The sequence below is a fragment of the Talpa europaea genome, assembly GCF_964194135.1.
Source record: "Talpa europaea genome assembly, chromosome: 9".
Taxonomy (NCBI): Eukaryota; Metazoa; Chordata; class Mammalia; order Eulipotyphla; family Talpidae; genus Talpa; species Talpa europaea.
Genome location: NC_140076.1, coordinates 96,295,206 through 96,320,832, shown reverse-complemented (window position 1 = coordinate 96,320,832; position 25,627 = coordinate 96,295,206). Strand labels below are relative to the sequence as shown.

The window sequence follows — 25,627 nt, the reverse complement described above, 5'->3', positions numbered from 1 at the left end:
AGATAAAATTTAGCAGAACTGTCACTTTCTGTTGAGGTGGATTCTAACTAGAGATGAAAATGAGGTTCCTGGCACTGAGGTAAGCCACAACCACCTCTCCTTGGTGGGAAACTGGGCCAGTGGTCTAGGGGAACCTCCATGGCACATCCACCTGGAAGTGTCCCCCCAATGAGACACTGAACAAGTAGGTAAAGGAGCGAAGACACAGTTCACTGTCCAGCTGTTTGTAACTTTTGATCCACATTGTTCCTTTGCTCCAAAGAACTCCAAGCATTGTCCATTAAACTCAAAACATGAAATATTTATTTCTATTTTTTTTAAAGATTTACTTATGCATATAAGAACTGGGGTACAAGTCAGAGGTACAGGGGGTGAAAGGATTCACCAGAGACAGAGTGGGGAGCAGAACAGGCAGAGCTACTGAAATACACTGCTGAGGGGAACAGCGGTGAGATAGGAGAGGTCTGCTGCACCATGTGGATAGCTCCCTGGCTGGCCAGGGATTAAACTCTGCTGCAGAGGCTGCGGATAGCTTCACAGTGCTGTGCCTAGCCCCTTGCACCACCAGGGAGGCCCTAAACATGAAATGTTTAGAAATAAAATAATATCACACTCTAAGGAAAGAAGGTGATGTCACCAAAAACCTAAACAAAACCAGCCTTGAGGTCCCCATCAAGCTGGTAGCTTCAAGGAGAATTAAAAGGTAGCCATTTTGAAGAAATTAAGGGAAACAGGCCAGTGCTTGGTTTAGTGGGTCTGTTTGCCATGATTCACCTGTGTCCGTGCTGGAGAGGCTGACTCTTGCATGGTTGTAGGATTTTGTTAGAACAGGGAAAGTGGGGAGAATGGGGTGTTTCAAACAGGAAGGGGTGGCAGGGGGCCACCCCTGAGAAGTATACTCTGGCCGCTATCTTCTATCTTGAATTCCTGCTCACATGGAACCACCCAGGACCAAGAGCTTAGATACTCTGTGAGGGGTACAGCAGGCCCCAAACAAGGCCTCTGAGCAGCTCTTCCCTCAGGCTGCACTTCCCCTGCCAGGAATAATTACAGCATTATATAACTCCCAGGCCTCCTAATCTAAGGAATTTGAATCGTCCCTCTAAAGAAAGAACTGGCAGGGTGAAAGGTCTGGGTAGTAACGAGGTGTCTGGCTGTTCACAGGGAAGGAATTCATTACAGATGTGAATGAGGCTGGACTGTGGTGACCGGGAAGCTTCAGTGTTGCACATTCTAGCCATGGCCTGAGCTGCTGACCCTCTCCCAATCACTGAGATCGAACAGCTGCTGCTAAAATGAATGCCTTTATAGTGCTGGAACAGAAAACCTACACTGCTAATTGGAATCCATAAACTACCGGGATAAACTACATAATCTACATAAACTACATAATCATTCTTAAACAAATGATTATCTCTGCTCATTGAATAGTTAGTAAACTCATTCCCAAAAGCATTTTTTACCTATTGTAGGGCATCTGGATTGAGCGTGTGTTATTTCTCTCCTTGTTGCCTAAGAAGGTTTATTACTGTATTATGTGATTTTCATTCAGGCCCTTATTGGTGGACACTAGTTCTCCTCTCCCCAAGCCCTTGCTCCTCAACGGATCTTCCAGGTCATTCTGGCTTTGTTGGTCAGCATACTTCATCCTCGTGGCTGCAGAAATTGATTGCCCTAAACCTAGTCCAAGAATCCAGTCTAGGAAAGGTAAACCTCAGGGTTTTTTCTGGGAATCTTGGGATACCCTCTTTCTTGTTTAACACAACCAAGAAAGATATATAGCCCCAAGAGTTGCTGGTAATTATCTGAAGATCACAAAGGTAACCAGATTCAACTGGAGCTGACATATTGGAGACAAGTACATAGTGATGGAAAAAAAGCTAAGTGTTTGGTGACATCACCAAACTGATGGATCAAGCCATGTCTGAAGTTATCCCTACCCAATGCTTTACCACTGAAAATAAACTGATTGTTTACCCAAGCTTGACTGAGTTTTTTTTTCCCAGTCAAATCACCCTAATTGATGCATTGTATAAGCATTGACCATGGAATATAAACAAAGACAAAGCTTATAATTTAAGCTTTTAATATAAAAAGCTTATAATGCAAAATAACATTCTATTTCCATGCCCTCTAAACCATTGGATGATATTGCCCAGAAGTTACCCTTTTCCAACACTTTTGAGGTCTCCATTTCTATTCAATCATTCCTATTCCAAATATTGTTACATACTTAAAGATTTTCTGTCTTAAAAGAAAAATCTTCCTTTGACCTCATAGAATTCCTCATCTGATTTCCTCAGTCTCTACTCCTTCTTGGACATCAGCCTCTTATTTCTGACTTCTAAATGTTGACTCGCCTTAGTGCTCCAACCTAACCTCTATCAATAATCACTCTCTAGGTAATACATCCAAGTCCATGACTCCATTGTCTCACTCTATCATGCTACATGCCCACATCTTCTATATGTTCTATGACTCCCAATGTATGCCTTAGCCACCAGTACCTTTCCTGCACTCCATACTTGCTGGCAGATCCAATTACACAACTTCTCCACCGAGATGTCTGGTGGGCATCTCAATCTTAATAAGGCCAAAGAGAATCTGTAATATTTCCCAAACCCAGACTCATTCTGTCCCCATTTTAAGAAATGGCAGCATCACTGATTCAGACTGAAAGTCTTGGTGTGCTCACCGATGTCTTTTTTCCTCCCAGGCTACATTTAATCCTCGGCGAAGCCTATCAGCTCCATCTTTCAATTATGTCCCAGTTCTGAAGGTCACCTTCTCCTCCTTCATCCCTCCAATTCAAGCTGCTTTCATCTCCTGCTGGTTTAGTGCAATAACCCCCTTGCTGGTCTCCCTGTTTCCACATTTAGTCTCCTACAGTCTATTCTCTTTTCACAGAGCAGTCTTTTCAAAAAGGATTTCACACAAGACTCGGACAGAGGAGAAACAGCAACCATTAGCAGGCTGGCATGGTTAGAGGTGGAGAGAGACCGATGCCGGGGGTGGGGGGACGGTGGCAGCAACAGATCCAGTTCAGCCTCTGCTTCCCCTAGTCTTGATGATATTTTATTCCTGATTTGTAATCATGCTGACCAACAGTGACCCCAGATGCCAAGGAAGTAATTTCTCATGGGTTTTTCCACCAGTTCTGGGGGAGCCCAAGGAGGAAATAACTGGTCTTTCCATAAAGGTTTTGAGGAAGATGTGAGTATGAGCTGACACTTTTCCAACATCCAGAGCAGATCACTCAGTTCCTGAGTGGGCAACTCCACACAGCTGAGCCTCCTGCTCAGTTCTGCTCCCCGAAGCGCCTGGGTAACTGCTCAGCCTGTCACGGGGCAGCCCTTAGCACCTCCCTGACCCTGGCGTCTTCACATTCTCCACTCCCAAGGGCCGGGTAGTGGCCACGTGGACAACAATGGTAACTTTCTTCATTTTTTCCTAACAGTTGATTCAATTTTTAATTCAGACTCCCTTCCCACAGGCCTAGAAACCAATCCAAGCAACTTGGTGATTCCCGAATGTCGACTTTTCCCTGCACTTTCGTCAAGTTACCACCACCACTGCCACATCCCTGCCCTCCAGTCCCTCCCTTCCCTTCAGACTGGCCTCTCCCTTCAGTGGGGAAATCCTTTTCTAGTTGGAGGGCGGTGGTTGGTTGGGAAGCCTCCCCCTTCCCAGTCACCATGCTCTCGTAACTCTGTTGTCTGTGCACTAGTCCCGTCTGCCCAGACTGTCCTGAGCCAGAGGAGACTCCAGTTTTCTCTTCCAGTTGCCACTTCCCTTCCTGAGACAATGACCACAGATCTGCAGACTGGAGGAATAGGGAGCAGGGTCAAGGGTCAAAGGACACAGGAAAAACACCACTCCATATTTCAAAGGACATCATTCCATCATTCCAGCTAAAGAAAGGACTGAAAAATCACACACATGAACGCATCAGTGACTCATAGCAATGTTTCACCACAAGGCTTGCTCTTAAAAGTACGAAAGCAGGATTTCATGCATCTGCTTCTGTGAGGGTTTGGTGGAAAGGCAGAAGAGGCGCCTTCTCTCTGCTAAATTTGACTACGTGCTGATCTGCCATTCTATAAGACATGCCCCAAGTCTTCCTGAGCACCCCGCTTATCCCGCTAACTCTACTCCAAGCCTAGGTTCCTCTTGTCCACGTTTTTAATGCCCATCCCCCATAAAGAGCCAAGTCTTGCTATGCTATTTTCTTTTAAAGGGAAGCTGCCTGCATTATTGTACACATGGCCAATACCCAGCCCTTGTAAGTGCAGAGCGTGAAGATGTCAGGGTTAGGGAGGGGCTGAGGGCTGCACAGTGACAGGCCAGGCAGGCACCCGGGGGATTGGGGAGGCAGAATTGAGCGGGAGGCTCCACCGTGTGGAGTTGCCTACTCAGGAACTGAGTGATCCACTCTGGAAGTTGGGAAAGTGTCAGCTCATCCTCACATATTACACCCTGTGTGCCTATCTAATTCGGAGAACTGTTTTTCATGATCCTGCACACTTCCAAACCATTACTGTTCCGGCGTTAGTTTCGACTAGTGCTTCTCAAAGTGGTCCCCAGACCAGCAGCATTAGCATCACCTGAGAACTTGCTAAGAAAGCTAAGAACCGTGACTTCAGGTTTACTGAAGTAGCAATCTGTACTTTAACAAGAAGTCCTTCAAGTGATTCTAATTCCCCATAAAGTCTGGGATCCGCTGGTTTGAGCCCTTGTATCACAAGAAGCTGGAAATGGCTGTAGACACAAACAGGGGATGCCTAGTCCTTGGAGACATCAGAATCAGCCATCTGGAAGCCAAACTCAAGCTAGGAACATACAAATCATGAACCTTGATTCCCCCACATGAGGAGGTTTGTCACACCTGGGCCTGGCAGGATTCTTCCTGTTGTGAAATACAAATGATGCTAATGCTACAGGTGTGGGGCTGCTGGGGACCACACTTTGAGAAGGTCACTGTTAAGAGAACTTAGCAAAACTGGGGAGCCTGTCAAGTGGGCTAATTGGTCTAAAAGCTCCTCATCCCTTTTTTTGCCTAAATTGCAAGATTCTATGTTGTTAGAACATTAATAATTAACAATAAAAATATCACTCTTTTGAAAATGCTTTTTTAAAAATCCAGCAATTTTGAAACTGACAAATTGCAATTCTTCTTGAATACACAATGTTTATTTAATAAATTTTTAAATAGGGTTCTTTTTTTTTTTTTTTTAAAGATTTATTTATTTATTTATACATGCACTGGGTACAGTCAGAAGCGCGGGAGGGAGAGAAAATTCACCAGAGCCAGAGCGGGAAACAGAACAGGCAGATGAAATACACTGCTGAGGGGAGCAGCGGGCGGCAGGAGGGGTCTGCGCACCATGTGGGACCCTCGCCCGGCGGCCGGAGATCGGCCGGGGATCAGCCGGGGATTGAACCAGCGCTGCAGAGGCTGCGGGCAGCTTCACAGCCCAGCGCTCAACCACTGCGCCACCAGGGGAGGCCCCTAAATAGGGTTCTAAGGAAACTTCCAGAAAGTTTCTTTACATGGCACTCTTTAAATGGAGCTTCAGATACCACCAAAAAAACATGCTCTATCAGTACAATAATTTGTCTTTTCTGAACATACATCATGCCAGAGATTAAGAAACGTAACAGGAGGAGCAGGAGAATGCCCTTGCTTGGGTAGCAGCTTTTGGGAATGGAAGCAGCCTCATTGCTAAGATTGTGCCGCCACCTTCAGGTCTGGATGAGGATCAGCAATTTGACCCCAATGGTCACAGACTGGATTATGAAAGAAGGAATCCTTAACAAAAACCAAAACACCTGTAAATGATTAACAACGAAGGCACCGGAGGGAGGTGTAGACAGAATCATTGAACCAGAGGACCTTCTCCAAGTTGCTGAACTCTACCTCTGTCAGTGGCCACAGCTGCTAGAGCTGTCACTGTCCTGCTACTGAAGTGTGGTTTAGGAACAGCAATTTTAGCATTATTTAAAAGCTAATTAAAGATGGAAATTCTTGGACCCCACCCCAGGCCTAAAGAATCAGAATCATCATTCTCCAGGTGATTTGCACACACCCCCACGTCTGAGCAGCTCTGCTCTCTGTGCAACCTGTTAGGCCACTGGGTCTGATTTCACAGGGTAGGGAAAGAAGAGTGGAGAAGGGAGACAGGAACAGCACCTGAGATGATTCTGTCCATGCCCAAAGTAGTCATGATCATATTGCAAATATTACACATTCCCAGAGACAGTATTTTGAGGACCTCTGCCTTGATCCATTACTTTCTAAAGATCAAAAACTTTCCAATCTCAATGCCAGTCATACACGTGCCCTATTTCTACCTACCCATCCTTCAGAACTGTTCATGTTTCCTGGACCCAGGTTCCCTGTGCCTTCTCCTTACCTCATCACATTCTTACGACTCTTTCTTATGACTTAATATTGCACAGAAGTTTCTTTATCTATCATTATCTCTTTTCTGGATTGTAACTTCCTTGACAAGAACCATGCTTATGCATTTGAATTCACATCTTTTGCTCAATAATTTATTCTAATACTAATAACCTGCTATATGCCAAATTTGATTAAAGTATCACAGGCTAATCTCAGTTTTTCTGGAGCTTGTGTACTTGCAGGGCAAAATGTCAAACAAGTAATGATAACAGAACTTATATATTATGGTAGGGAAAGGGTGTTTTAGAGAACTTACGTGGGGCCTTCTAACTTGAACTTGGAAGGATTATCTGTGCGCAAGGACAAAGAATTAACAGGCAAAGGGGGGAAGGGGAAAGGAGAAACTACAAAAGGTGCTCCAGGAAGAGAGAATGCTTTCATCACTGAATAGTATCTTAGGCATCAGATAATTGCAAAAACCAAATTGTGTTTGGAAAAGTTTGGAGTTTCGTCTCAAGTATCCCAAAGTCAACATCACTTGAGAGAATGCCTTTGGCTAAGAGTTGTACCAATTAATTTATCTTTAAAATGTATCTTTTTTTTAAAAAAGACAGCTTTTAAAATACTGACTTTTTAAAATTTAGGATGACTTAATTTTTATAAAGCAGAACCAAAATGATCAGATTACATAGCGTGAGCTATTCTAAGAACTGACAAAAAAGCTTTACCTCAATCAACCGAAAGTCCAAAGATATTAAACATCACGAGTCTGCTCTCATCATCACTGGATGAACATCACCTGATGTTCTAAAGGACATCCCAGGATCATGACCAATCATTCGAGTTTTCTTAATTATTTTAAATACTGCTAAAATAAGCAATCTTTCATTTTTATTTTTTCATTGAGGCAACATAGTGGTGGGTGTGGTGGTAACAAAAGCAATCTTTTTGGGGAAAAAATATGATATAGGGACATCAAAAAGTCTCTATGGACTTCCAAGTAAAGATGAAACATTTCTTCTCTCATTCCTTAGATACCAGTTATATAACACCAAGTTAACTCAAAAGGTTTAAATCATAGGGACAAAGAGAAAAACAGAAATTAATGAACTAGGGTTTTGAGTAAATAATGGACAGAGAAACACAAGACTTTTTGTACATGGAAAAGGAAGCTCTACCCTATGTACAAAGAGGAAGCAAGGTGGAGGAGAAAATTAATTTGCCTTCACGGAGCTCTCAAAAGAATCAGACACTAGGATTTGTCAGGTATTGTAGAAGATATTCTTGAGAGACCAAATGAGACAGAGAGAAGAGAGAAGACACGCTCAACATCCTCCACGGTGGGGAGATCTATAACCCCTCCCTTTGAACCTCCAAACCTTTGTAACTATTTGTGCTGAATTTGGGGTTACTTTTGATCAAGCAGACGACAGGGTCAGGATAAGCAGCAATGCACCCTTTATCTGGATGCAATTGGACAGGATTGCATAAGAGGAAATCTGTCCCCGTAACAGGCTCAAGACATAAACTAGAACAATCAATGTATCTGGTAAGCAATATGTTGCTTGTGAATGAAAGTTCTCACACTTTAGTTTGTTTCCAGATTAAACTGCCATTTCTCAGGACAGGCCATGGAAGATACCAATAGGAATTATGTGGATAAAGATGTTCTGTGGTCGATCATGTTTTGGAAACACTGGATTTCATTACTGTAAGCCTTCTTAGATGTTAGTGTACACTGAGTTTCCAGAAGGATCTATCTCTACACCCCAATGGTGAGGCACTTTAATGTTTGTTAAATTTTAAAAGGAAGAAAAAAAAAGGGAAAAAGTTATTTTTTTGATGGATTTATTACAGAAGGAATTAGGAGCATATTTCTAGTAGGAAGTTTAGGGTAAACAAGAAATCTAAAACTCTCAAACTTCCCCCACATTTTAAAACCTTTCTCAGTATTGAAAATATTTTCTCAGGTCTTCTGGCTATTTGGTGGCATTTATGAGGTGTACGGAAGGTTTTTACCTGGCTTTTCTGAAAGAAATTCATTCAGTTAAAAACCACTTTTGATAAAACATTTCTTAAAAAGGGAATCTGGGTGCCAAAAATTTTCTGAGTGTTATGTTTGTGTTTTCCACTCAAAACTAGATGAACTACCCAGTATTCAGATAACAGAATAAAAAGAACACGTAAACGTTGTATAGGATATCTGATTTTTTTTAATCTGAACAGAAAATAGGTAAGTAGACAAGTTTGCTAAAGAGAAGTGGTAAAAATTCAATGTTATGCATTATGGAATCAGTACATCAAGTTTTACTTCAGTAGCCGGTGATTTTTAAAGTGAATTCTGCAAAAAACCAAGAGCAGTTATGCAGAAACAAGAATATAAAATGCCCCTTTCTGAACCCTAGGTTTGATAAAAACTGATTTCATATCTAGCTTATTGATATATTCAGTTTCAGTTTTCCCTGTGCAAATAATACATGTAGTCATTAACGGTGGCTTGATAAGATGAAACAGATTTATCTTAGTATTTTTTAATATCATAACCAAAATATAAAAAAGTTATTAAAGATTCAGAGATAAACCAGCGCCTAGGAAACATAATTCACTCGTGTGTATATTTCAAAAGATATTTTTAAACATAAAATCACAGTCAAAGACAGTGATGACGTTGCATACTCAGTGCATTTCTTCATGTAGTGCATTCCTATGGCTCATTTGGAGTTTACCACCATGTCACCATCACACTTGTGATGAATGGGCTTCTAGCAGACATAAATCCATCCAATTCTTTAGAAAATCTAAAAATCCTGTTAGACCTTGAGCTTGACATGTAAAGATTTTGTTTTAATATCCCAAACATTGGGAAGACTAGGTGTAAAACGTAACAACCACCCCTCTGGTAAGTAAGACTGCACATATACTTTTGTTACACCACCACAAGAACCCACCAAACAGCTCAATACTGCAAAGATTGAGAGGGGCACATTTATTTCTTCACCTAAGAAAATCCAAATGGCTTTCCTGGAGTCAAAGGTACCCCAAGACATAGACAAGGAAGGAGGATGACTTTGGCAGGTAAAGAAATCTGCCACTGTGTAATAACCGCTACTGCTATGCAATGACAGATTCCATTTCTGTAATACACTATGATTTGTTGGTTCCCACAATCATGGGAGATGAGAAAATGAAACTCAGACTATCTTGTGAGAATAGAACAAGTGATGACCCCAGATTTAAATAGGGTTCTTCATTGAAGGAAAGGATAAGAGCCATAAAAGTCAAATTAGCTGACTTCAAATGGTTTACATCCCAGGATGAATCAGGTTACACTGATTTAAGCCCAATTTAATTTAGGCAGGTTTTTAACCACAAGAATAAGGACATTCTTAGTACATATTAATAATTAAAACAACATATACACAATTAGCAATATCCTATATAACATTAAATGTTTTAACAACTTGTTCTCAATTATTTTATATCTGGTTAATTTTTTGCTTTGTTTAAAAAGAAAAAACCAAGCTCAACTTTACAACGTATGCTGTAATTTCTAAGTGTATTCTGTAATTATTTCATTGAAGCCCATGGGATAGTTCTCCGATTCTCTTAAGAGCCAAATTCAACTGTGTCTTCTGTTATCTGTTTGAATTCATAATTGCCTCTGCCATCCATATGCAGGTAGTACTATGGAAAAGAAAGAGGAAAAAAATCAGTAAGAATTTTTCTTGTGTTTGAGATTTATGTAAAGATTATGATACTAGAAAGGGATTAGAAATGATTATTTTAAGCCACTAAAACTTTCCCAAGTTGATACAGCAAGTCCTCACTTAACATCTTTGATAGATTCTGAACTCCAGCTTTCCACAAAACAATGTATAACAAAATCAGATTCTTGAATAATGTCATCTCACTCAAAGTAGGACAGGATTGTCTCATCAAGTAATGCTGAGCAAAATGAAGCTGAGGGACTTCTATATCTACGGATACAGTTCTTGAGGGTTAAATAAGGTCTGCTCTTTCTAAAAACAGTAAGAGGTAACTGGTTGGAATTGATGTAAGTATTTTCCTTGATGAGAATGCAAATACCAGAATTCTTCATTATTTTAAAAAAAAAACCAAAGCTGTAAGCACCTCATAAATTAGAACACTTCTATTGCTTCATGAGGAAAGCTATAACCTGCCACATATGGAACTGAATCTCGACCAAGGCTGTTCAAAAGGGCAGCCTTTGAAAATTCCTTTAGGTGGTGTCCCAGATCAGCGTGCCACCTCTGATTTATTAAGGTTTTTTGTTTTGGGACTTACCCGAGGAGAAGAATGATATAGTGTGCCTATAAACCCCAACCTAGAGAGGCACTTTGGACAGCAGTTACAAAACTGCTTTTATTTATTTTTTTTTAAACAGAAGAGACTTCTGTTTTTCTAATTTCTACAGTTATTTTTTAGACATTCTGGCCTCTGAGTCACCTCTCCTTCACACACTCACTGGTCTGATTGCTGTTTCTGATGCAGGTCTCTACCTCCAGAAGAGGAGGAGGGGAAATTCAAGGGCCCTCACTGTTCTATGGCTGTGACATACCTGACCTTCTCAGAAAACACACTGCTTTGATTTCTAATTATTCAATTTGTGGAAGAAAAAAAAAAAAAAAGAACAATTTATAATGTGCCAGATTTTAAAAAAACTATCTGTAAAAGTCACACAGGTGTAGACATCTCATCACATTTTAAGTCCTTTCCTTGGGGTCCCTCTTTGGCCCTCGGTGGAGTCCATGAGACAGGCAGGGAAGGATCAGTAACTTAGTCATATGAAGAAAACATCTGATGCCAGACAGAGTGACGCCTGACACCAGGTTCTTAAACTTCAAATCCAATGCTCTTCAGTTTCTCTTCTGTACGCTATCACTTAAACCAAAAGGTCTGGAAGCATATAGCCAGCACTGAGCTATGTGCATGACAAAAGAGATACTCCATCAGGTGTGTGTTTTATGGGACAGAATACCAATACCACAGTTCCAGTTTTTCTTGAACCCTTTCTTTTACCTAAAAATTTCTTATCCATTAGGAAGGAAAAAAGGAAGGGAAGAAAGGAAGAAAATAAGTGAGGTAAACTGTGTTTATTTTTAGGGTGTGAGCACTTTATATTAAGAGTTCAAAAGAACTTCTATCCTAGGATGGGCAGTGCTGGGGTGCCAGAATAAATAAGACACCTGCCCCAGAGCACACAGACCTCACTGTGTGGTTACAGTGACCACTTAGGTGAATTCTACTTCAGTCCTGCGCAGTGATAAACACAGGTGACATTATCCCACCTCACCCAGTCGTCCTGATGGCTACTAAAAATGTGCCTTAACGTTTTGTCACCTAATCCTTCTTAAGACTCTTTCTCGGGCCCCTTTGGTGGCACAAGGAGTTAAGATGCAGCACTATGAAGCTATCCACAGCCACTGCAGCACGAGTTCAATCCGCAGGCAGGGAGGTGAACCACATGGCACAGCAGATCTCTCCTGCCTCGCCTGCTACTCCCCTCAGCAGTGTATTTCAGTAGATCTGCCTGTTCTGCTTCCCACTCTGTCTCTGGTGGATTCTCTCACCCTCCACACCTCTGGCCTGTACCCCAATTCTTTTGTGCATAAATAAATCTCAAAAAAGAAAAGACTTGGGGACTCCCTAGTGGCGCAGCAGATTGAGTGCTGCGCTGTGAAGCTGTCCACAGCCTCTGCAGCACGGGTTTGACTCCCAGCCGGCCAGGGAGAACCCCACATGGCGCGGCAGACCTCTCCTGCAGACCAATGTCTTTGGTCCGTCTGCCTGTTCTGTTCCCCACTCTGTCTCTGGTGAATTCTCTCACCCTCCTGTGCTTCTTCCTCTTCTGTTGATACTGGATGGTAAGAAAAAGCTGTCTTAGTCATAGTTGTGACAAGATCATGCAACTATTAATTATTATACAATAGTCATTTATAAACTGGATAGTTACTAACTGGTTCTCTGATATCATATACAACAAGGAATTTTTTGTATATACTATAGCTGTCAAAACTGATGATTAACACAATATATAAGAAAGTCTTGTTTCATAAAACTAAGAATCATCTTGCTCTGTAAGATACATGCTTATTGGGAAATATACAGCAGGAAATCTAAAATAGTCGCCTGATATCACATATTTAAATAAACTTTCACTGTACCAACCATGTCAGAAATACAAACCTCATGGTGCTTCCAAAGAGACTTTCTATGTGACACAGTGAAGAGGGTGATGCCAACCTATGCAGGCGAAGCAATAAGGTTTATTATCAGTAACACGGAGTCACCAGTTAAACAAGGCTATGTATTGTAAATCATTAAGATGACTCTTTGGTCATTATCGTTTAAAAAAAAAAATCAGTATCAATGAGAAAAAATTGTAACTGATGCCAACTGTTCAAGGTAATGCAAAGCATGGATCATCCACTCCACAAAAAACCAAAATTTAGAAATAAAGCATTAAGAAAAAAATTAAACTAACAAGTACTGGCATTAAGTGCATTATTTGGAGGAGGGCAGAAAACAGGTATCCTAGCACGTTTTCTATTTTGTTGTAAAAAATATATGCAAGAGCACAGGTTAGCAAAAGGTTAAAACCAGAAAATGCAATTAACATAGCACCGTCTGTCAGCTTGCTTTTCCAATACAAGGCCATAGTCCTTTATTGGGAACCTTGTTTTGTATCATGTCTTGGAATTCAGATTTTGGAAAAGCAGTTTTTACCACCCTCAGAGGGTTGTGAGGTGGATTCTGTGATTAAAACATGAAAGTGTCTGCAGCAACACTTAGGGACCATGATGTAAATGAGACAAAGTACTTAAATACCTTCCATTACTTTGCTGAGTTTGCTACCCAATGGGCTTACTAAAAAACAGTGAAAAATCTTTTGGTTTTAAAAACTTTCTGGGATTTCGATTGTGAATACCTTTTATATTTAGTGTAAATACCCAAATAAAAACAGGGTATGCTATTCTTGTTAAAATCTATCTAGAACACATATGAACGATAACAACAATGTCTCAAGGAAAAACAAGCTGAGATCAATGACTAATTACTCTGGAATCGCAACAATTAGCCTCAGAATATTACTCAGGCCAAAAAAAAGATGAACAAATTAAAAATTGCTAAATGATTATTGTTTAGTTTTTAAAAAATGATATTTAAAGTTAATGGAACAAATTAAAAAAATACCTGCTTATTAAATACGGTATAAGGAAAGGTGGCAAAAGGGAAATAGATAACATTATTTGCTTTATAGCTAAGACACTAGTAAATAGAATTATATACACAATTCATTTATAATTCTTTTTCCTCTATGTCTATTAATTATCAATTCACAATCTTTATTAAACAAGAATCACCCCTGGGTAGTGACTTGGAATCTGCTGGCTGGACAGGTATTTTGCTGGACTCTGAACGGGGTGGGGACAGGAACCCTCCAAGCGGCCTGTCCATCCTCACCTTTCGACAGTGGCTGTAGATGTAGTCTTCCACGTCCACGCTGACCGCGCTCGTGCACTCGTCCAAAATGGCGAACTGCGGCTTGTGGTAAAACAACCTCGCCATCTGAAGCAAAAAAGAAACAATCTGTATAATCACAGGCAGGCCTAAAATTAATAAGCTAAAACAAATTCAAATTAAATATGTATGTGTATACAGGAAACATTCAATTATCTGACAAATGAATGACTGAACCGAGACAATCACCTGTCACTGAATAACAGGAATACATTCTCAGTCGCACCTTGTCAGACGACAGTCATGTGAACACACAGAACACTGCCACGGACCTCTATGGTACAGCCCCCTACACACCTAGGCTACACAAAGGGACTGCCATCACGTCCGTGATCCACGGTTGGCTGAAACATCATGCAGCACATGATTGTAAACACAATCTTGGGGCTAATATCTATTAGTATGAGGTGAGGAAGGGGAGTAGCTAGCAAAGACTACCCAAAAGTTCTGCAATCCAGAGAACGAAAGCTACAGATTATAGGGGACCTTTTTAGATCTGGGATACCTGAAAGCATCTTTCTGAAGGAGAAGACCTAGAAGAGATTAAACATATGGCGGGGGGGTGGGGGGGGGTGGGTGTGTGGGTGGGTGGGTGTGTGTGTCTCTCTTTCTCTCCATGCAAACCTGAAGGAAAGGGATAAGATAGTTGGAGAAGAGAAGATCCAAAAACACAGATGGAGGCATTCAGCCTTTCTCAAGAGATGACGGCATATCCTCCACAGAGAGTGGAAGCAGGAAGGTCAATACAGCCCTTTGCAAAGTTACTTAAGAATAGTGGTTATGGGCCTCCCCGGTGGCGCAGCGGTTGAGCGCTGGGCTGCGAAGCTGCCCTCGGCCTCTGCGGCGCCGGTTCGATCCCCGGCTGCTCCCCGGCCACCAGCGGAGGGTCCCACATGGCGCAAAGACCTCTCCTGCCACCCGCTGCTCCCCTCAGCAGTGTACGTCGGTCCTTCTGCCTGCTCTGCGCCCCGCTCTGGCTCTGGTGAATTCTTTCACCCTCCCGCGCTTCTGACTGTACCCAGTGCATGTATAAACAAAACAAACAAACAAACAAACAAATAAAAATGCCTCTATAAAAAAAAAAATTAATAAATAAATAATAATAAAGAATAGTGGTTATGGGTCTTCCTGGTGGCGCAAGGGGTTAGGACGCAACCTATGAAGATGTCTGCAGCCACTGCAGCACGAGTTCAACACCCAGCCAGGGAGCTAACCCACAAAGCGCAGCAGATAGTACCTCTCCTGTCTCATCCACTGTTCCCCTCAGTAGTGTATTTCAGTCAATGTGCCTGTTTGGTTCCCCACTCTGTCTTTGGTGAATCCTCTCCGCCCCCCTCAACATCTCTGGCCTGTGCCCCAGTTCTTATATGCATAAATCAACAAATCTTTAAAAAAAAAAAAAAACAGTGGTTATTTCAAAGCATTCCACCAAAGTCCCTCCTCTGGTTCCATAGAACTCTCAATCCTCGTCACACATGTATCATCTGACATGAACACGTTCTCAATGTGTTTCTCTCACGATACCACCAGCTAAGTGACAACACCATTCAGGGAGACTTAACATGTCTTGAGTCTATGAATGCTGCCGCCTGAGGCTGACAGACTGTCCCCCACCCCTCAGCCTTAACAGTTACTAGCTATATTTGCTTAGCAAGCTACTAAATGGTACAAAGGCTCAATTTCCTCTCAAACATGGGATATTCAGTTCTTAGCTCACAGGACTAGTATGGAAATTAAATGAAGTGACCTGGATATCATCTACTAAGCACTCAATAAAAATTAGCTATCACTGAACTGAAATAACAACTTCTCTTTTTTCTTTAAGTAGTGAGTTATTCTGCCAATAGTGGTAGATACTGAGGTACAAAGTATAAGACTGGTAGTTTTTAAATAATTACCATAAAAAAAGAGAGGGGGTGGAAACAAGAAAAATGATGGCAAGAACCATGCTGTAAGTTTCTGTAAGACTGGACACCAGGGACATGTGGGGCACCAGTCCAAACTCCTCTGGTTTTTTCAGCTGTGCCCACAAGCCAATGTACAGTAATGCCAAGGAAAACAGTTGCTGCTGGGTTGGACTTTAGGTAATTAATATGAAGAAATAAAAAGTGAGAAAGGAAGTTAAGGGTAAAGGGTCATTTGTTCCTTCCTTCAAAAATCTCTCCTGAGTACCTGCCATGTGCCAGGGCTGGACTATTACATCTGTACCGGACAGGAAGGAAGATAAAGTAGACTGATCTGCTGTAAGAAAGGAGAGGGGCCAATATTCTAGAGTTCTCAGAGAGGTTGAAGAAGGGGCATACCTGCCAATTAGGTAAAAGAAAAAGAATGACAAAATGGATTTTTAAAGAACACTAAAAATTTTATGAAAGTATTTCTGATACAATGGTAGAGTGAAAAAGATGATTATGGTCAGAGTAAAAAATATCCCAACTTGTGATACTACGAGAAGCAACCCCGATGGATGGTGACTGGTACAATGAAAGAGAAATGTCACTTCAGAGTTCAAGGGACACAGAGAGAAGAGAACTGGATACACAAATGGGCCTCCCCGGTGGCGCAGCGTTTGAGCACTGGGTTGCGAAGCTGCCCACAGCCTATGCAGCGCCGGTTTGATCCCCGGCTGCCAGGTGAGAGTCCCACATGGTGAGCAGACCTCTCCTGCTGCCCGCTGCTCCCCTCAGTAGTGTACTTCGTCTGTCTGCCTGTTCTGCTCCCTGCTCTGGCTCTGGTGAATTCTCTCACCCTCCCGCGCTTCTGACTGTACCCAGTGCTTGTAGAAATAAATTAATTAATTTTTTAAAAAAAAAACACAATTGTCATATAAAAATATTACAATATTGTGTAAAAAAACTGCCTTGGTTAAAGAGCCGGGCTGTAAGAACAACTTTACGTAGCCCTTGCATTTTCATGCAGTGTCTTTTCCAGCACACTCACCGCCATTCTTTGCTTCTCTCCACCACTGAGTACATCCATCCAATCTTGAACACTGTCCCAGCCTGCTTCACGTTCAAGGATATGACCCAACTGGACATTGTCTAAATATTCCTTCAGTACCTTTCCACAAAAAAATTAAAGATGAAATCAAGCTTAGTATAAACCAACAATCTTTATCGTGCTTTATCTTTTAAATTAGAATAGCCATAACAATATTGCTAATGCCATTGAAGGGACACATTTTACAAAAGAACATGGCACAAAGATAGCCCTACGCCCTGTAGTTCCTCTTTATATTAATTACTACTGTGCACAATTAAAGGATGAGTGCAATGAGAAAACAAGCAATCGTGTAAAGCCAAAGTTAAATACATAGTCATATTTAAGTCATATTTAAGCACAGAGATTAACATCTTACCTCAACTAGGAAAGTTCCAACTACGACAGGCTTTAAAAGGCTTTACAGACTAACTACCTGGTGTTTAAAATACTTAACTGGTAAGATAAAGAACATAAATATCTACACCTACTCTTCAGGAGGTCTAGATATAAACATTCCCTTACCAGGTCAGATATCCCCTTCCTTTTCTGATCTTCTTTTCCATCTGGATATATCACTTGATCTCGCAGAGTTCCAAGGGTCATGTACGGTCTCTGGTAGTAGGAGAGTAAAAATCATCAGAATTGATGTTTCAAAACTAAGTAAAAAACTAAGTAAAAACTAAGTGTGTGTGTATATATGTGTGTGTGTGTGTATATATATATACTTTTTAATATATATATATATATATATATATATATATATATATATATATATGGTTACAAAAGAACTCAAACAAGGTCTCACCTGAGGAACATAGAATAACTTCCCTCTTTCCGGTTTAGTTAGACGTCCTCCAAAAAGAGGCCATAACTATAAAAGAACGGGGGTGGAGAGGAGCAGTGATACATTTCACACTATGGCAGCCAGTGTAAAAAAAAGATGTGAAACTTTTAGGTCAGTTTGTACTTACTTCACCAAGAACACGGAAAAGTGAACTCTTCCCACAGCCATTTGGACCACAAATGAGAACATTGGCTCCAGATCGAACCTGAAAGGAAAATTAGTCTGTGAATTAATTATACAGAGTGATCATGTACTGGGTGAATGCTTCCTTAGGATCAAATAACTCTTTGCTGAGGATAAATTTTCTACTTTGTCTATAAATGGGATATTAGGTAGATGTGAAGCATATGGTTAAGGGAAGCCTTTTCTTTAGTTTGCTTTCAATTTTTACTCACTTTTTTCCCCCCCAAAATTTCCCCCATTCCTTTTTAAATGTACAGTGTACTGCATAGTAAAGATATATTGTGATTTATTTATTTTTAAAGAATTATTTATTGTTTATGTATACATAAAAAGAACTGGGGTATAGGCCAGAGATGTGGAGGGGGAGTGAGAGGATTCAACAGAGACAGAGTGGGGAGAGGAACCGGAAGATCTACTGAAAATACATTGCTAGGGGGTGCAGCAAGCGAGACAGGAGAGGTCTGCTGAGCCATGTGGGTTAGCACCCCTGGCCAGGATCGAACTCATGCTGCAGTGGCTGGTGATAGCTTGATAGTGCTGAGACTTTAACCTGTGCACCACCAGGGAGGCCCTATCGTAATTAAATCAATTAATTAAATTGATTAAATTAATTAATTAAATCAATGCACTAGTGAGAGATGTTTCTATAGATCAGATTCTTAGAAATTATAAGTGTCAGATCAAAATATATATGCATTATGTATTTATATAAGTATTTACAAGAATCACAAAATTGTTCAGCAACAATAGAAAGATTAAGCTAAGAAAATGTAAAAATTGATTAAGTTCTAAGCTTGCAGTTTTATGTGTTAATCCACCTTATCATGAATTACAACACCTGGGTTATAATTTGCAATGTCACATAACAATGTGCACAACAGGAAAGAAGACAATAGAGAGATTCCAGTTACCTTAGCCATGGAACCTGCCTTTGACAATTATTTTCAACTGTTGAGTTTTGGGATCCCAGTATTTAATTCAGTAAGTATTTATTGAAAGCTCAGTATCAGGCTCTAGTCTAGGAAAGGGGGCTACATTAGTAAATAAAAGAGACAAAAACTAAAATCCCACCTTACCCTTTCTGTTTTATTTTCTAATAGGAGAGACATGCAATAAAGAATATGCATAATAAATATTTAAACAGTATTTTAGAAAATAAATGTCATGGAGAAAAAATAGATCAGGGTAAAGAAGCTTGGGAGTGGATGGGGGAAGTTGCATTTTCAAGGCAATTGGGGTAGATCTCACATAAAATGACAACCGGGCAAACTTTGGAAACAAGGAGTGAATTAGACGCATATTTGAGGGTATATCCTTCCACTCCTAACCCTACCCATAAAAAGTAAGTGTAAAAGCCACCAAGGCAGGAATGTAGTTATACTATTCAAAAAACAGGCATCAGATTTGGCTGGAAAAGAATAAGCAGGAGGGATGAGCTCACAGAAGAGGTAGAGGCAGAGTAGCTGCAAGCAAAGCTTGTAAGACGCTATGTGCCACTGAAAGGACTTTGACTTTTACCCTGATGAAATGGAGCACCATCAGCATTATTCATAGTAGCCCAAAAGTGGAAGCAACCCAAGCAGGTTGATGGACGAATCAAAAATGTACCAGTGCACAAGGAAATATTACCCAGCCTTAAAAAGGAATGAAATTCTGATACATGCTACAATGTGGATGAATCTAAAGACATTATGCTAAGTGAAATAAAGCAGACATAAAAAGAACAAGTATTGTATGACACTATCGATATGAAGTACCTAGAATAGGCAAATTCATAATGATGAGAAAAAGAAAAAAAGCTACCTGGGCCTCTGGGTAGGAGGGGGAGGAGAATGGAGGAGTTATTGTTTAATGAGTACCAAGTTTCTCTTTGGTAAAATGAAAAATTCCAGAGGTGGTTCATGGTGATGGTTACCCAACAGTAATGGCACTTAATTGTACACTTTAAAAAGGTTAAAATGGTATTTTTTGTTATATATATATTACAACAATAAAAAAAAGAATGAGTTTCTCAAGGTTAAGAGTTACTAATCTACCACAGAGTTGATCTATAATAAATACCACAACTTATGCACATCAATGTGAGAATGAGCTGTTCTGAATGACTTTGTTCAGACAAATGATCTGTCTGTTTCTGAGAAATTATTTTGAAGAATCATTTTGAAGGACTTCTTTCCAAAAAATTAGATAGGTCCTTCTCCTGTAAAACTGAATAATCTTCCTGACAATGAAAGGTTATTGTATATAATAATTACATTAAACTATAATATTGGTCTCCTTAGGAGCTCTTAACATTTCAAGAGCTGTCAATGACTCCTGACTAATGTGTTTTATTTGAGTATTGCCAATACACATTCTTTCTGGCCCTAACCATTCACTGTGGTTTTCACTGGTTTCCAATGCCCCTCCATACTATTTGTTGCAATAAGCCAAGAAATTAAAAAATCAAATTTGTAATAACTAGACTTACTAAAATCCTTAGGTACTCTCTCCATGCTCAAATGTCTTAGGCTCTACATTAACGTTTCTTTACTCTGGTGTTTGATAATGTTAGACAAAATTTCCAGTACGACATCAGTCATGTCATGCCAATGATAATATTTCCATGTAAAAGAATTATTAAAGTGGCCATTTTTTTTCTGGTTTGAACAAGACTAAAATTCTTTGAATTAAGACTAAAAGCCAGAGGTAACTTTTATTTTAAATTATTAATAACTATATTACTGAGATTGCTGGATTACTTTTCTGGGGCAATGAATACTCTGAACCACCACATTCTTACCAATAAAACTATTTTCCTAGACATAGCACTCCTTGATTAAGCCTACTTCCTATAAATTTACCATAATAAATCATCACAAAGTCTACATATAAATATGACTTAAGTAAAACAGGTTCTATAAAAGCATACTGTATAAAGATTTATAGGCTTAAGTTACAAAGGACTATTTTAGCCCTTATATTATAGCCTGAATATTGATCTCAGTCTACATCTACACAGATTAATATGCCCATGCTGGAAAAATTTATAAAGAAATAAGATAAAATTTCCTACCTCTAAGCAGCTTACATTACTTGGTTGTTACATAATCAAAAGGACAAACTAATCATAAAGCAGGAAGCATTTATTTGTGGTGTCCAAGTCTCAGTTTTATCTTGCCTCTTTCAAACTGAAAGGAATCCTTATTTTCAAGTAAAACAGATGGGTTAGAAAAGAGTAGGAGGTTACAAAGAACTGAAGAATGCTTGTTGAATAAAAGAAAGCTATGTCAAGAAAAGGAATGGTAAGACAAAATAAATGAGAAAAAGCCAAATTTATCTTAGAATACCTTAAGTTAGACACAGAGGAGGAATTCATAACCATGGACCACAGGGCCAGAAGTCAAAGAAACAGCTCCCAGAGGACAAACAGAAAACCAAAAATCACAGGATAAACAGGTGATTCAAGGTCATAAAGTAAAATACTTGAATGGGCAGGGATCTAATAGAGAACTAAAATATGATTTTTCAAATTAAGAGCAAAAAGCTAAGGGCCTTTCTGCCCTTATAACAGTAAATTTATATATATAATAAAGTATTAAAGTATTAAAAGTACTAAAATCCAGATACAAATGCTTTAAAGTAAAGGGCTTCTGGAGCCTCCCTGGTGGCCTAGATGTTAAGCCTCAGCACTATCACCCCTATGGCCTGAATTCAATCCCCGGCCAGAGAGCTGACCCACAGCAGACCTCTCCTGTCTCACCCGCTGCTCCCTTCAGCAGTGTATCTCAGTAGATCCGCCTATTCTCCTCACTACTCTGTCTTTGGTGAGTCCTTTCACCTCCCACACCTCTGGCCCGCACCCCAGTTCTTCTTTGCAAAAACAAATAAAATTTTTAGAGAATAAAAATAAAGGCTTTTGGGCTCAAAAGGAAGCAATCGTTTTAGTGTAGTAATGTTATGGAAGAAAGAGTAACACCACAGCATAATCATGATTTATCGACCCAAGTAACTGCACACACAGACCCCATGTCCCTTCTCACTCTGCTAAGCCCTGTGTGCACTTGCATTGCTGGTGTGTTCTGTTTCTGCACACACAGGCAAGTGGAGAAGGGACTGAGAGGATTCCTCAGTGAAGAAGTTTCATGGCCCTTTATATCCTTTGACAGTGGCAATAAAGGAGCTACTGGAAATCTAACAAAGATAGGGTTCTGAACTCTGTTTATCCTGAAATCAAGACTGGTGGGTGGATTCTGCCAGAGAGCACCAGAGAGTACCAAGCCCACTGGGGTAGCCAGAGCTAAATGCAAAAACCTTCTGTATTACTTGGAGTCATTCAATATTAACCTTCTATATTTACATTTTCTCTACATCTGCTTGTGTTTCTTGGCCTGAAAATAAATGTGGTAATACAACATTCGTTGTTGAAAAGCCCAAAGTACTTTGCATAACCAACATTTCCTAGCTCCTTAAAAAGTAGATGCATGATAAATATACATGACTGAAAACTAAAGTTGTAACAAGTTAAAAACAAATTTGATGATTATGCTCTTTATTTTATAAACTCTCAAGACAATTCCTTCAATGGAAACAGTTGGAAAAAATCCCTAATTGAAATGCAAGTTAGAGAAAGCCACATACATAGAGAGGGATTCTAGAGTCGTGCTGTCCAATACAATCACCACTAGTCACATGTGGCTGCTTGGTGTGAGATCTAATTGATTAAGATTAAATAAAACCTGAAATTCAGCCTCAGCTGCACTAACCACAGCAGCTGTAAGTAGCAACTATGCTGGACAGTGCAAATGTCCACCATCACAACAAGTTCTGCTGGTTAGTGCTGTTCTAGAGAAGTGCTATCTGGAACTGGGAGACAAGCTATATAAAGCCACAATTAACATGTAACCTAATTTCTAACCCAAAGGCCTTTAAGGGTCTTATAAATCATGCCAAGTACTCCTCTATTGCATTTTCTTTTTAAACTGGCCTGCCACATTCTCACTTGGTTAGCAGACAATATTGAGTGAGAATCACTAGTCTCTTGGCACACATTTTATGTGTTTTGGGGAGTAGTTCTCTGTAGTGCTATTGTACTGCTCTTCTGTTTTCATCAGCCATAAGAATGTTGACATTTTATTTTTATATGTATAGATCCGGGTGGCAGTCAATTTTCATTGTAACCTAGAGACTAAAATTACATTTACATGTTCAAATATTCATTCTACACTGGAGATTCAAAGTAACTATATCTTCTATTCACAATAAGTATATTTTCTATTTGCAAACAATTTTTAATAGTAACATTTGAAATTTTAAAATTTTCAACTAAGAAAAACAGATTTCTGCTGTATCAAAACATAGTTTGAAAAGCAATTTTATGGATTCAGAGGCCAAGTCAAGTCTTAAAATTATTTTAAATACCCTGACAATAGTTGTTGACTTCACATTTTGAAGAGGACTTAAGATTTCAAATAATCACTTAAAACTTACTTCAAAATTAAGGTCTCGGATCAAGATATCTCCATTTGGCGTTGCTAAAGGAACATGATCAAATCTGCAGACAAAATTAATAAAAAGAATAATTTTATATAAAAACTGAGGAAATCGAAGCTGAAAGAGAAAGGTTACTATACAATGTAACAAATGTTTACTTTATCGTGCTGAAAAACATTTCCAATACATACCTTATAATGTTATCTGCATTGATGATTTCTCCGGCACCAGGTATTAGGGGAATGGCTTGTGGTCCTTCAATACCTTAAACAGAGAATAATTATCAAAGCACCCAACTGTATCAGCAAAAACTTAACCTATGTGATCTAGCACATCCATACTTACCCTTTTCCTGTTGTGAGACCATTGTGCGTTCATATTTGCCATTATTTAAATCCTTCAGTACTTGCGTTAACTCTGTAATCCGAGCAGTAAAACTGAAATTTAAAAAAAGGAAAACCAATCAAAACACCAAAGGTTATTATAGTTTTTCTTTGTACTTATTTATTCATTTATTACTTATTTCATTGAGCTATGACATTGGATAAGTTCACATCTTTTACTCTATATAAATTTAACTGGTTTCTAAAATTATAATTTAGTTTAAATGAAATAACCTAAAAGAAGTATCATCAACATAAATATAAGTGCTAGTATACGTATTTTACTATGTATTTTATTATGTTCCATAGGAGACCAAAAGGATGGAGATAAAAAAGAAGGAGTCAAAGGACTCTCACCTAAATTGATGTTTCATTAACAGGTAAGCCAAAAAGGTTGTTTGCCTCTAAAATTTTAAGGAAGTTTCTAGTGAAGACTAAAAAAGAACTAGTGCCTAGTACATTCCTTAGACCCAGAGTTCTTCAGGAGTGAGATTTTTATAAAGCCAGGTATAAAGTTGGCCTTCTGATCTGAGGAAGGAATTTTTGTATGTATTAAGAAGTAAGAGGATATTTCTGTGACTAACAAGCAGAAATCTAAAGAAACAGAATCATCCCATGTGCCATGAACTGTGAAGACAATTTATTAACAAGTTGGAAGAATGTCAGCATTCTCAAGAGAAAGAAACTCCTCATTACACTTTACAACTTCTATCTTGCTACCTAGCCCTTAACTGCCATAAAAGAGGAGAGAAATGAAAAAAAAAAAGAAATATGACGATGAATTATAAGACCTGGGAAAGATCTTAAGAAATCCAATTTCTTTAAATAACTTACAATTTAGGGTGTTTTTCATATTATCATGTTTTTTACACCATACCAGGTCCTTTATATTAGAGCTTGAAATACTGATTAATATCATTTTATGATCTACAAACAATTTTACCAGATAATATGACCATATTTACAACTGCAACTACAGATACTGCCAGGTAACTTTTTATTTTTTTCCCATTAAAATCAATTTCATCTTTGCCCATCTGTCTTGCTAGGTTGCCAATATCAAAGATCTATGAAAAAAATATATATGGTAGGGCACAAAAATTTAAATTAGAACATTCTATTCACTGACTTAACTTTCTGTGAATTAAGAAAATGGTACCAAGACTCAACACTTCTCAACTGACTGCACCCCAGTGGCCAGGGGGAGACACTTGAGAATCCCTATCCTAGTTTAAAGCTCAAAATAGCAGCTCTAAGGAAACATGGGAAGTTCACAAATTGAAAAATCTTCCTTAATTTTCTACTAAAACCAATGTCAAGAAGTAGAAAATGGGGATTTAGTTACCCCTTAAACTCAATGGAGCCCAATCATTAAGGATGACATATTTCCAAAATTTATTCTCCGCAACTGTTCATTATCACTAATCTTACCCGGCCAGTCGAGTCATTTCACGGCCAGCCAAAACTATTCGACCCAGAGCTTGAGACATTCGCAAAAGCATTCTTCCACTTTGGTAGTACTCCTTAAACAGAAATGAATGTTAACTTCCACTAATATTTCTGGGAGAAAAAGTTAGCTTTTCTATATTTTAATATGTAACTTTTCGATTTACTACTATTATTGGTTGACTACTTTACCTCCAGCAGTTCTGAATGTGTACTCTTGAGATGTCGAGGATGAGACATATCTAGGAAGGGACGACTGACAACTAGGTAACCGACCACAGTGGCAAGATCTGAAAAAGACAGTCAAGATTTACAACATGGACAATATTTCACTTTTTCCACAAATCTTGTTCTACTAACTCTTCTAAAACATAC

The 25,627-nt window shown here is 39.4% G+C and overlaps 1 protein-coding gene across 4 annotated transcripts in view; it reads right to left on the bottom strand.

Moving 5' to 3' along the window:
- Positions 1 to 10,009: 10,009 nt before the first annotated feature.
- Positions 10,010 to 25,627, bottom strand: part of ABCD3 (ATP binding cassette subfamily D member 3) — a gene marked incomplete at both ends in the record, with an annotated part of 62,008 nt that continues 46,390 nt past the window's right edge. For 2 of the 4 annotated variants that reach the window (XM_084243664.1, XM_084243666.1), the window contains 12 exons: positions 10,010 to 10,087; positions 12,611 to 12,667; positions 13,889 to 13,993; positions 16,883 to 17,002; positions 17,447 to 17,536; positions 17,730 to 17,795; positions 17,896 to 17,973; positions 23,421 to 23,484; positions 23,615 to 23,687; positions 23,769 to 23,860; positions 25,238 to 25,329; positions 25,445 to 25,542. In XM_084243664.1, the coding sequence (XP_084099790.1) occupies positions 10,010 to 10,087; positions 12,611 to 12,667; positions 13,889 to 13,993; positions 16,883 to 17,002; positions 17,447 to 17,536; positions 17,730 to 17,795; positions 17,896 to 17,973; positions 23,421 to 23,484; positions 23,615 to 23,687; positions 23,769 to 23,860; positions 25,238 to 25,329; positions 25,445 to 25,542 (1,013 nt within the window). The remainder of the gene's footprint in view (positions 10,088 to 12,610; positions 12,668 to 13,888; positions 13,994 to 16,882; positions 17,003 to 17,446; positions 17,537 to 17,729; positions 17,796 to 17,895; positions 17,974 to 23,420; positions 23,485 to 23,614; positions 23,688 to 23,768; positions 23,861 to 25,237; positions 25,330 to 25,444; positions 25,543 to 25,627) is intronic. The other 2 variants (XM_084243665.1, XM_084243667.1) reach the window with 2 other exon arrangements.